The following is a 10904-nucleotide window of genomic DNA, read 5'->3' on the forward strand; positions in this document are numbered from 1 at the left end:
GGTTGCCACTGCCGCTCATGCGAACTTCTTCGAACTTTGGGGCTCCGGGGAAATGGCCGGGTGCAGACAAGCGCTGCCCGGAGGGAGGGGCCCGCACTGCCCCAGGCTGTTAGCCGCTGCCCTCCTGGTGACAGCCGCTCTGCGTCCTTCCGCCCTCCAGTACTTCGTCTTCGACTTCCACGTCTCTCCTGACGTCATGTTCGACAAGATCATCAAGATCTCGGTGAGTGAGGAGCAGCCCATGGCAGGCGGGGCCGCGAGCTCAAACTGCACCTTTGCGCAAACTTGAAAAGGGCGCCCCCTCTGGGCGGACTGACCCTAAAGAGGTAGCCCCGCGCCCGGACACAGCCGGATTTGGGCCCCCCTTCCCCTTTAGCTGGTGCCTCTCTATAGTTTACAACCTACTCACCCACACCTGGCAGCTAGCAAAAACAGGCGAAGGCAGGAGGGGCTGATGCTGAGCCTCAGCAAGCCTCCCCTGCCCTGCCAAACACCCTCCCACTTCACTGAGAAGCGTGAGTCCCGGGAAGATGGAGGTGGCACCACCATCAGTCAGCCCCACAGACAGCCTCAGCCCTGCCCGGCATGACTGGTGCTGGTGCTTCTGCCCGGAAGGTGATTCACTCCAAGAACCTGCTGCGCAGCGGCACCCTGGTGGGGTCCTTCAAGATGGACGTGGGAACCGTGTACTCCCAGCCTGGTGAGTAGCTGTGCGCCTGGTCAGCACACGGCTCAGGGGGCGTGGCACACGCTGTCCTTCCCACCCTGGGGGTCCCTGGGCCCAGCTGGCCAGGACCGTGAACTCACGTGGGGCCTGAGTGCACAGAGCCGTCGGGTGTGCAGAGTGATGGGATTCCCAGGCTGCACACCGACACAGTGACTACCTGCGCCCAGTCTGCTGGATTCACGGGAGCCCTGTGGGGTGTGCGCCGTCGCCCCCTTTTACAGTTGAGGGGCCTGGGGCTCAGAGAAGCTCCGGGGCTTGCCCGGCCGCCCAGTTGGTCTGGGGTGACGTCAGGCTGTGTGACTCCAGAGACCCTACTGAGCCACACTGTCCTCAATGCCAAATGCAGTGTGACAGCCTCTGAGGGACGCTGGGCTCTAAGAACACTTTCACTGACCGTTCGTCAAGGGACCCAGGCCGCGTGAGAACAACCTGGGGGGCTGTGTCTGACCAGCAGCTCTGTGGGTACCCGTGGGCCAACACTGTGTGGGGTTGGTGAGGGAACCCAAGGGTGGCCCAGAGGGCTTGTGGGGGTTGGGCCAGGCAGAGGAGGTGCCCTCAGCCTTGCAGATGACGACTGACCACATGGCCAGCTCAGGAACCACTGCATCCAACCTGGCATTGGGCCCACCCATGTCCCTGAGGTGAACCTGTCACTCAGGGAGCAGTAATGACCCCACTGACACAGACCCTTTGACAGTGACAATACAATTTCACCCAGACTGTCACATTTGACCCTCACAAAACGGTGAGGTGGGCATCAGCCCTCCTTCCCATTTACAGATGACATAAATGAGGCAGAGAAGCTAAGTGGCTTGGAGGTGCCCCTAAACTAGTAGGTTGAACAAATTGGCAATTTCTCATGGTTCAACCTAGTAGACACGTGCCTGGTGCACAGTATAACGGTGACTCAGACCAGGGACTCTAAGTCTAAAACCCAATATACACATAAAAATCACAAAATCGTAGAACATTCGAGCTGCAAGAGACCTTAAAAACATCTAGTCCAATCTCTTTATGAAGATGGAGAAACCGAGGTGATGAAGGGACTTGCCCAAAGTCTGGGAGTAGAACCTGGGTCTCCCGGCTCCCAGGCCAGTGCCTTTCTGCTGCCCCACACGTGTTGTGGTCCTCAGGAGAGGGCGGCCCTGTGACTATCAGCCCTGTAGGGAGCAGGAAAGAGGGTCAGCCTGCCACTCTGTTGCTTCCCAGGGAGCACGCATTGCTGTGGGCGTGGGTTGGAATGACCCTGGCATCCCTGAGGAGGTCCTCTGCCCCAGGGCTGAGCAGTGCCCGCCGGTACAGTCTGCAGGCCTGAGGCCTGGAACCAAGAGGAAGTCAGGGGAGTGGAGAGACAGTGAGGAGCCTGGCGTGGACCTTTGGGCTTCTGGGTGGTAGAGTTCTGGTAAGGAAACCGCTGACACTCCAGGAGCACCTACTAAGTGCCAGGCGCCAGGCTGAGCACACTGTCCCAGCAGGTCTAACCCTCACAACCCCATGTAGGCATTATCGCGCCCATTTCATAATAAGGAAACTGAGGTTGAACAAGTTTAAATAGCTGGTCCAGGGCCGCACTGTGAGTCAATAACAGAAATGGGATGTGAACCCAGGTCTGTGTGGGCCCAAAGCCCAGGCTTTCCACTGGGGTCAGCAACCCCAAGATTTGCTGCTCCTGCTGAATCTGTCCCTGAGCCTGGGACGCTTCATGGGAGGCTGAAGTCACCCGGCCCCTTCAGCAGGGGCACTGATGTCTTCACTCCAATGACCTCCAGCTTGGCCTGAACTTCTTGATGAGTCCCTGGTTCCTGACCCAGCCAGGGCGATGTTGGACAGCATGCTGCCAGGGACACAGGACTCCTGGGTGCTGCCAGGAGCCTTGGGTGTGTCAGTATCTCCTGGAACTGAAAGGGTTTCCTGGGGACCAGAGCCTATTCTCACCCTGGCAGGACCACATTTGCACCATCAGATGCAACAACAGGAAACCGCTCACTCATTGCTACTCTCTGCTGGAGATGAGGAAGGGTTGTAAAGGGCCCCACCCGTCCTCTTGTAGATCATAGAGGAGGTCTGGGATGCTAGCAACCTCCCCAGCCCACCCAGCCTTCCCTGGCAGGTGTCAGAGCCAGGCCCGGGCAGGTGCAATGATGTTTCAGGCTGGGAGGCAGATAGCTCAGGGCCTCATGCTGTCCTGAGATCACACAGTGTTAGGACTGGAAGGGCCTCAGAGGTCATCAGCCAGTGTCACCCAACGTAGGGGCCCCAGGCAGCATCCCTGATTGATTACCCAGCCTCTGCTTAGACCTCCCAGGAATGGGGCACTCACCACCTCTTATTTTAGGTAGCTCCATTTGTTTATATCAAACCAAAATCCATCACCCTGTAACCTTCACCCACGTTCACAGGTCTGTCTTGCAGAGACAGAAAGAATCAACCCATTCCCTCTTCAAATAGCCTTTAAATTTGAAGGCAAATTTCATGTCCCTCTTGAGTCTTATTCTCTTTTCTTGCTAAATTTTCCCAGTTCATCTAACCATGCACACATCTGTCCATCTACCCATACATCCATTCATCCACCCACCCATACACCCATCCCCTCGTCCGTCCATATATTAATCCATCCTTCTATCCGTCTATCCATCCACCGTCTATCCATCCATCCATTCATCTACCTTTTCAGCCAGCCAGGCAGCCCACCAACCATCTTCTGTCCATCTCCCCACCCAACCACCTAGCTATCTGTTCATGTATCCATGCCACAAACATCTGCTCTGGCAAGACCCTGAAGCTCTGGGGCAGCCTGGGACATGGCCACCTCCTCCTGAGGTGTACCAGTTCAGCTGATGGCCTTCAGCAACTCCTTACCACATGGCTTCTTCGCCTCTCAGCATCCTGGTCTCTCTCTTCAGACTCTACTGTGGCATTATCTCTCCTGGCTTGGCCTATCCCCAGACAGGCTGATTTCTGCACACAGCCCCTAACACACCTCACGGAGCCCACTGGGGACAGAGCCTTGTTGGGGACAGGTCTGAGCTGTAGTAAAGGAGAAAGAGGAGGGAGGGAAGAAAATTCTGAGCCCCTGGAGATTCCAGTGCCCACACAAAACCAGAGGAAGAAGTTGTGCCCTTCAGGCAGCAAGGCCCAGGGCTTCCCTCTGCTTGCAAACTAGCTTTAAAGGAGACTTGAAGAGGCAGACCTGTCCTAGAGTGGGCTCCCCCTCTGACGTCTGTCCTTTCCTCCACACTCTCCTAGGTCCTGGGGATACTGGGGTGACACTACCAGTCCGTCTTTAGGAGGCTTACAATCTGAAATTGGAGACAGACAATAGATGATTATAGCGACAGTGAGATAGGAGGTGTGCATATGGAACATGCAGAACACCAAAGGAGCCAGGATCGGCCCTTCTGAGGAAATCAGGGAAGGCTGCATGGAAGAGGAGACACTTGAGCAAAAGGAGTAGTAGTTTGAACAGGGAGGGAGAGGTGGGGGCAGGGGAGAGTAGGGATGAGGACATTCCAGTCTCAAAGAACAGCAGCCACAAAGGCGTGGGGGTGTGAAACAGCAATGTGAATTGTTCAGAGAGGGATAAGCAGCTTTGTCTGGTAGGAACATAGGAGTGAGGTGGGATGAGCAGAGTGGGCTGGAGAGAGCTGAATCAGGAGGCCCCATGGGCCGCGCTAAGGTCTGTGTTCTTTACCCCAAGTACTGGGGAGCCCCAGATGGGTTTGAAAGGAAGGATGAGAGAGGGGAGCCCCTTTGAAGGCTCTGTCGGGCAGCTATGTGCAGGCTGACTGCAGGGGTGGGGGTAGGAGGGCCTCAGATAGAGAAACCAATCAGGAGGCTCCTCACTGAAGTCACACCACACACCCGACGCATGACCGTGGGCAGCATCTTGCCCCAGCTGCCCCAACTTGGGGACCTCTGTCTCCCCCTGGCCGAGGCAGGCAGAGCTGTGGTGCCTGGTCCCTGGGCATCTGCTGGCCTGAGCTCGAGGGGCTGAGCTCTGCGGCTCTGTCTCCGCGGCCTGCCCTGAGGGCGGGTGCCGCCTGGACGGGGGCGGCAGGTGCAGTCTCGCTCTTGCCACTGCAGAGCACCAGTTCCACCACAAGTGGGCCGTCCTGTCAGACCCCGATGACATCTCCGCTGGGCTGAAGGGCTACGTGAAGTGTGACGTCGCTGTGGTGGGCAAGGGGGACAACATCAAGACGCCCCACAAGGCCAACGAGACGGACGAGGATGACATTGAGGGGTGAGGCTCCCATCTCCCTCCAGTCCCTGGAGACTGGACACAGCCCTTCCTGCCCCCACAGGCGGCCCCTGGGGTGGACTTGGCCCAGAGATCTTACCCTCTGTGTCCCTTACCCCTGCCTTTGCCCACTCCCAGTCAGCCCAGCTCTTCCTAGAAGGAAGAGTGTCCACAGACTCTCCTTGTCACGGGAGAGAAAGGACTGAGGCGGGGGCGGGTGGGGGGTGGAGGCGCAGGGGCTCCTGGAGGAGCGTCGAGAATGGCAGTCCTCTGACATCCAGATTCTGACCATGGGAAACCTGGTAGGAAGTGGTGCTTGGTCCTCAGTCTTCGCCCAGGAGAGCAGAGAGATTTTGTTTTCTGTGCCAATTCCAGGCAGCTGACAGCGGCTGTTGAGAAATATTCTGGGACCTTGTCTGGACTCAGTGGGAAAAAGCCCTGAGATCCAATGAATCATGTCTCCCACGGGCCAGGGTGGGAGACCGATGGCAACCTGTGAGGTTTTTGTCTAGGGAACAAAGGGTGTGACACAAAGCTGAGAAAGGTGGGTAGTTATACTAAGATTGATCTCTCACTCTACAATTTACAAAGCACTCATATATTGTAGCCTGTTTGAGCCTTGTGATATTCCTGGGAGTTGGGTATTATTATTCCCATCTTAAAGGTGAGGAAACTGAGGCTCAGAGAGATGAAGTGATTTGACTGGGATCCCACGAGAGAGCAGGTGCCATAAACTCAAGTGCCCTTAGTCCTGGTGTGGGCCTTCTCAGCCGTCCTTCACACACTGTCCCAGGCCCCAGGGGTATGTAGATGCTGCGGCAGGAGCTGGGGTGCCCGGGCCCGGCCACCACAGCCCTAGCTGTATGTGCTGGCAGGAATTTGTTGCTCCCCGAGGGGGTGCCTCCCGAACGCCAGTGGGCCCGGTTCTACGTGAAAATTTACCGAGCAGAGGGGCTGCCCCGTATGAACACGAGCCTCATGGCCAATGTGAAGAAGGCTTTCATTGGTGAGAACAAGGACCTGGTTGACCCCTACGTGCAAGTCTTCTTTGCCGGCCAGAAGGTATTGGGGTACAGGGTGCAGGAGGCTGGGACTCGGGGTGACAGGCATCAGAGGTGCAGGGTGATTGGTGTGAGGACCTGGGGGCAGATGAGGCAAAATCAGAAGCTGCAAGACTAGCCTTTGATCACCTTAGTGCATTCACCTCTAGAAGTGAGGAGAGTGAGAGATGAGGGAGCTCCAACCCACAGGGGCTGGGAGGTAAGGCGAGGCTGGGAATCGTCTCAATCGTGGATGGGCCTTAGGGAATCCTCCCTGCCTCCGAGTCCTAGAGACCCAGAGCTGAGCGGGGAGCGCCCAAAGGGAGGCGAGTCTGAGAGCCTGGGATGGGGAAAGGTGAGGAGATAAGTACATGCACACATACACACACACACACACACACACACGCACACACATGCACACAGATATACACACACACCACACACACATATACACACGCACATACACACGTCTACTCTACACACGCGTCACATGTACACGCATACACATATACACACAAACGCGTACACACGCACACAGATACACACACGTCACATACACATGCACACATTCATACACACACATCACACACATACGCAGACCACACACATATACACACATGCACACACACATACGTATACACATACGTATACACACACGTACACACCACACACATATACACGTGTGCGCGCGCACACACACACATACACACACCTTAACCCTTGCTCCCTCCCACCAGGGCAAGACTTCAGTGCAGAAAAGCAGCTATGAACCACTGTGGAATGAGCAGGTCGTCTTTACAGACCTGTTCCCCCCACTCTGCAAACGCATGAAGGTGCAGATCCGGGACTCGGACAAGGTCAACGACGTGGCCATCGGCACCCACTTCATTGACCTGCGCAAGATTTCCAACGATGGAGACAAAGGTCAGAGGCAAGAGATGGAGTGTGTGTGGAGGCGATGCGGGGGGCCTGAAGGGAAGGAGTAGGTGAGATCCCCCACACACACCACTGCCATCCCGCACCTCGGCCTGGAAGGCTCTGGGCATTGTGCGGGCTTTGTCAGCAGCCCTGCCACAAGGGAGAGGTGGAAACTCATGGCTCAGGTCTGCAGAGCTGACTGGGTCTGCCTGAGCAGGCTGCCTGGGTTTGAACCCCAGCTCTGACGATTAGTAGCTGTGTGACCTTTGTACCTGTTTTCCCTTCTGTAAAATGAAATAATAATAATTATGTGTGCACATATACATATATATTACATATATATGTGCACTGCTGCCATAGTACCTATCCATAGACTTGTTGTGGGGACTGACCCCCTCCTAGGACCCAGGCACTGAGCTGGATGGGGAGAGAAGAATCCATTCCTGTCCTCATGGTGCTCGCTGGGGATTAGGAAGGTGGATGTGCTACCAAATGCTCAAAACCACAGGCACAAAAGGCAACATATTGTATGATTCCATTTACATGAAATATCCAGAATAGGCAAATATCCATAGAGACAGAAAGTAGATCAGTTGTTTCCAGAGGGTGGGGGAGAGGTAATTGGGACTAACTCTTAATCAGTATGGGGCTTCTTTTTGGGGGGATGGAAATGTCCTGCAATTAGATGATGGTTGCACAACATAGTGAATATACTAAAAAACCACTGAAATGCACACTTTAAAATGGTGAATTTTATGTTACGTGAAGTATATTTCAATTTTTAAAATGCTATACATTTTTTTAAAAAAACAGGCAGGGGGCCGGCCCTGTGGCGCAAGCGGTTAAGTGCGCGCGCTCCGTTGCAGCGGCCCGGGGTTCGCTGGTTCGGATCCCAGGCGCGCACTGACACACTGGTTGGCAAGCCATGCTGTGGCGGCGTCCCATATAAAGTGGAGGAAGATGGGCACGGATGTTAGCCCAGGGCCAGTCTTCCTCAGCAAAAAAAGAGGAGAATTGGCAGATGTTAGCACAGGGCTGATCTTCCTCACAAAAAAAAAAAAAAATAGGCAGAACAAAAACCAAACAAAACACATAAGGCAGAACTGGATCCGTGTCACACATGAGACTGGCAAATCCCAGCGGGAGAAGTTAGTTGGGACTAGGAACTGGGACACTTTATGGAGGAAGAGCGGTTAACAGGCAGAGGCAGAGAGGGAGAACCTTCGGGGAGGAGGGGAGAGGTCTGCATAATTGGGGTGGAAGCAGGGTGGGTCGCATATCTGCACAGATGGCAAAGGGCCAGAAGGCAGTGCTGAGGAGTTTGGGAGGAGCTGGCATCTGTCCTTCAAATAGATTGTGGGCAGCCCCTGCTCCAGGTACCAGGAAGCAGGGAGTGTGATTTTGCCTCCATCACCACAGCCAGCTCAGGCCGCCACAGAGAATAAGCAGACCCAGGAAAGTGCCCCCTGCTGGTGAGAAGGCCGCCCCACACCTGCCTGCACACAGCCTCTCGTGAGCCACGCACTTCCCTGCAGGCCTTCTCCTGCCTCAAACGTTTCACCAGCGAAGCCGGGAGCCCCCAGAAAAGGTCCCTCCACCCCGAGTGAGCCATGGGGTGTGATGCAGGCCCCTCCTCCCTCTGCCCACGGCCCGCAGGCTTCCTGCCCACGCTGGGCCCGGCCTGGGTGAACATGTATGGCTCCACACGCAACTACACACTGCTGGACGAGCACCAGGACCTGAACGAGGGCCTGGGGGAGGGCGTGTCCTTCCGCGCCCGCCTCATGCTGGGCCTGGCCGTGGAGATCCTGGACACCTCCAACCCTGAGCTCACCAGCTCTGCAGAGGTGCAGGTGGAGCAGACCACGCCAGTCCCGGAGGTGAGGCCCAGGGGGCTGTGCTGTCCTCCAGAGCCCCCAGCTCAGCCACCTTCCTGCCGTGGCAGCCTGGGCCTGGGCTCTGCCTTTTGCTGCCCTGTCTGCCCGGCGGGCCAGACCCCAGGATGGGGCCTCCCTCCCCAGGAAGCGGGGCCCCACTCGGCCCCTCAGCGGGCGGGACCTCTGTCCCCATCCACTGCCTGTGCCTGCGCTCTGCCTGGAGGTCCCAAGATGGAGCCTCATCTCTGCCCTGTTCCTGGCCATGGCTGTCCCTGTGGTGTATGGAGCCAGCCCTTCCTCCAGGGACATCCAGGCTGGAGGGCAAAAGAATTGGGCCTTCAGGGTCTGGGCTGCCCAGCTCCACAGCTGGGTGGGATGTCCCCACCGTCAGCCAAAAGGCCCTGACCCTGAGACGCTAGGAGGAGGCCTGGCCCCAGGCCCCACATCCCTGCTAAAGTTTAGGGATGGTTTGAACCACCTTCCCCACAGAGCTGCACGGGGAAGATGGAAGAATTCTTTCTATTTGGAGCCTTCCTGGAGGCCTCCATGATCGACCGGAAAAACGGAGACAAGCCAGTCACCTTTGAGGTCACCATAGGTGAGTGCTGGGCTCACAGAGGGGTCCGCAGGCCTTGGGGCTGCTGGGTGGTACCGGCCAGGCCCTGCTCCACAGCCCCGGGGGAGGAAGATGTTGATCACTTTCCTCCACGTGTCCTCAAACACCCACATAGCACACAATGTGTGCACGGGAGTGCGCACGGGCCCCACAAGGGGCCTAGGTCCACCTACAGGCCTAGACTCTGTTTAGGACCTGGGGAAGGAAGAAGCCTGCCTTGCAGAAGGGAGAGAGGAGAGAGTGGGAACACAGGCCACATCCGGGGCTGGACCTTGGGCTCAGTGGTCATCTGGGCTCCTAGCAAGATCTTTGCAGGGGTGGAGGACTTGGGCACCTTCCTCTGGCTGGTGTTCTGTCATGTCTGAGCTGGCACAGACCCCCAGCACCTTCCCCATTCCCTGACTTTCCCTCTTCCCTCCACAAACCCAAGGCAACTTCTGGATTGGAGGGCAGGGTGGGGCCTGGTGGGGGAAGGACTCTAGGCCCTCGCGTACCCCCTTCTGCCACCAGGCAACTATGGGAACGAAGTTGATGGCCTGTCCCGACCCCAGCGGCCTCGGCCTCAGAAGGAGGCTGGCGACGAGGAGGAAGTAGATCTGATCCAGAATTCAAGTGATGATGAGACTGATGAGGGTGGGGACCTGGCCTCAGTCTCCTCCACCCCACCCATGCGGCCCCAGATCACCGACAGGTGAGCCAGGTGGCATAAAGGGTCCTGGGAGGGCCTGCCTGCTGCCTCCTATCCTCTTGGGGCCTGGCCCTCCCACCTCCCTGGGCCGCAGTCCTCAACCTTCCTCCTCTTCCCGCCCCAGGAACTACTTCCATCTGCCCTACTTGGAGTGCAAGCCCTGCGTCTACATCAAGAGCTGGTGGCCGGACCAGCGGCGCCGCCTCTACAACGCCAACATCATGGACCGCATCGCAGACAAGCTGGTCAGGGCCAGGCTGGGGTGGGCGGGGAGGCAGGGGGAGGGGTGCCGTCCGAGGGCCTCGCCCAGCTTGGAAGCCTCCCCTGCAACACACAAGGCCCATCTGCCCAGCAGCTTGCCATGGAGGTTGTGGGGGGAAGGGAGAGGGTGCTGCAGGAATGGCCCCCACAGGACCTCTGTTCCTGTCCCTGCCCCAGGTCCCAGGAGCAGGCGGAGGGCGTGAGGGCTACCTGGAGTGGAACCTGGGAACCCTGGCCATCTGGTCCCAGCGTTCCCTGGAGGCGGCTGGCCGGCCCCTCTGTCCTGGCCTATACCGCCACCCCGTCTAGCCCTGAATCTGCCCATTCCCTGTGAGTCCACCAGGACCACAGATTCAGAGCCCAGAGGGGGCTTCTTCCTTCAGGAACTGAAGATCCACGAACATGAAGACTTTCAGACTCTGAAAACAGAACCTGGGAAATGGGTGGTTTCTTTATGATGGTGGGACACTGGGGGGTGGCGCTAGTGAGAGGTCCCAGGTCACTAGCCCTTCACTCCCCCTGATGAATGGGGGGAGA

General features: G+C 57.2%; 1 protein-coding gene across 1 annotated transcript; it reads left to right on the forward strand.

Moving 5' to 3' along the window:
* The first annotated feature begins 585 nt into the window (after positions 1-585).
* On the forward strand, positions 586-10676 carry LOC147916006 (otoferlin-like). Its single transcript, XM_087436403.1, has 9 exons — positions 586-700; positions 4709-4970; positions 5843-6029; positions 6745-6931; positions 8582-8805; positions 9292-9400; positions 9929-10109; positions 10231-10351; positions 10545-10676. Exons 1-9 carry the CDS (start codon positions 586-588, stop codon positions 10674-10676), a joined length of 1518 nt encoding a protein of 505 aa, XP_087292529.1.
* Positions 10677-10904: the final 228 nt, after the last annotated feature.

The sequence above is a fragment of the Ceratotherium simum genome, chromosome 11 (genome assembly GCF_057802395.1).
Source record: "Ceratotherium simum simum isolate JZ-2026a chromosome 11, ASM5780239v1, whole genome shotgun sequence".
NCBI lineage: Eukaryota > Metazoa > Chordata > Mammalia > Perissodactyla > Rhinocerotidae > Ceratotherium > Ceratotherium simum.

Bases quoted from the DNA above. Each gene is read 5' to 3' on its own strand.
- LOC147916006 (XM_087436403.1), top strand. From the start codon at position 586: ATGACTGGTGCTGGTGCTTCTGCCCGGAAGGTGATTCACTCCAAGAAC. The intron at 6,030-6,744 runs GTATTGGGGTAC...CCCTCCCACCAG, and splicing joins TCTTCTTTGCCGGCCAGAAG to GGCAAGACTTCAGTGCAGAA. The intron at 8,806-9,291 runs GTGAGGCCCAGG...CCTTCCCCACAG, and splicing joins AGACCACGCCAGTCCCGGAG to AGCTGCACGGGGAAGATGGA.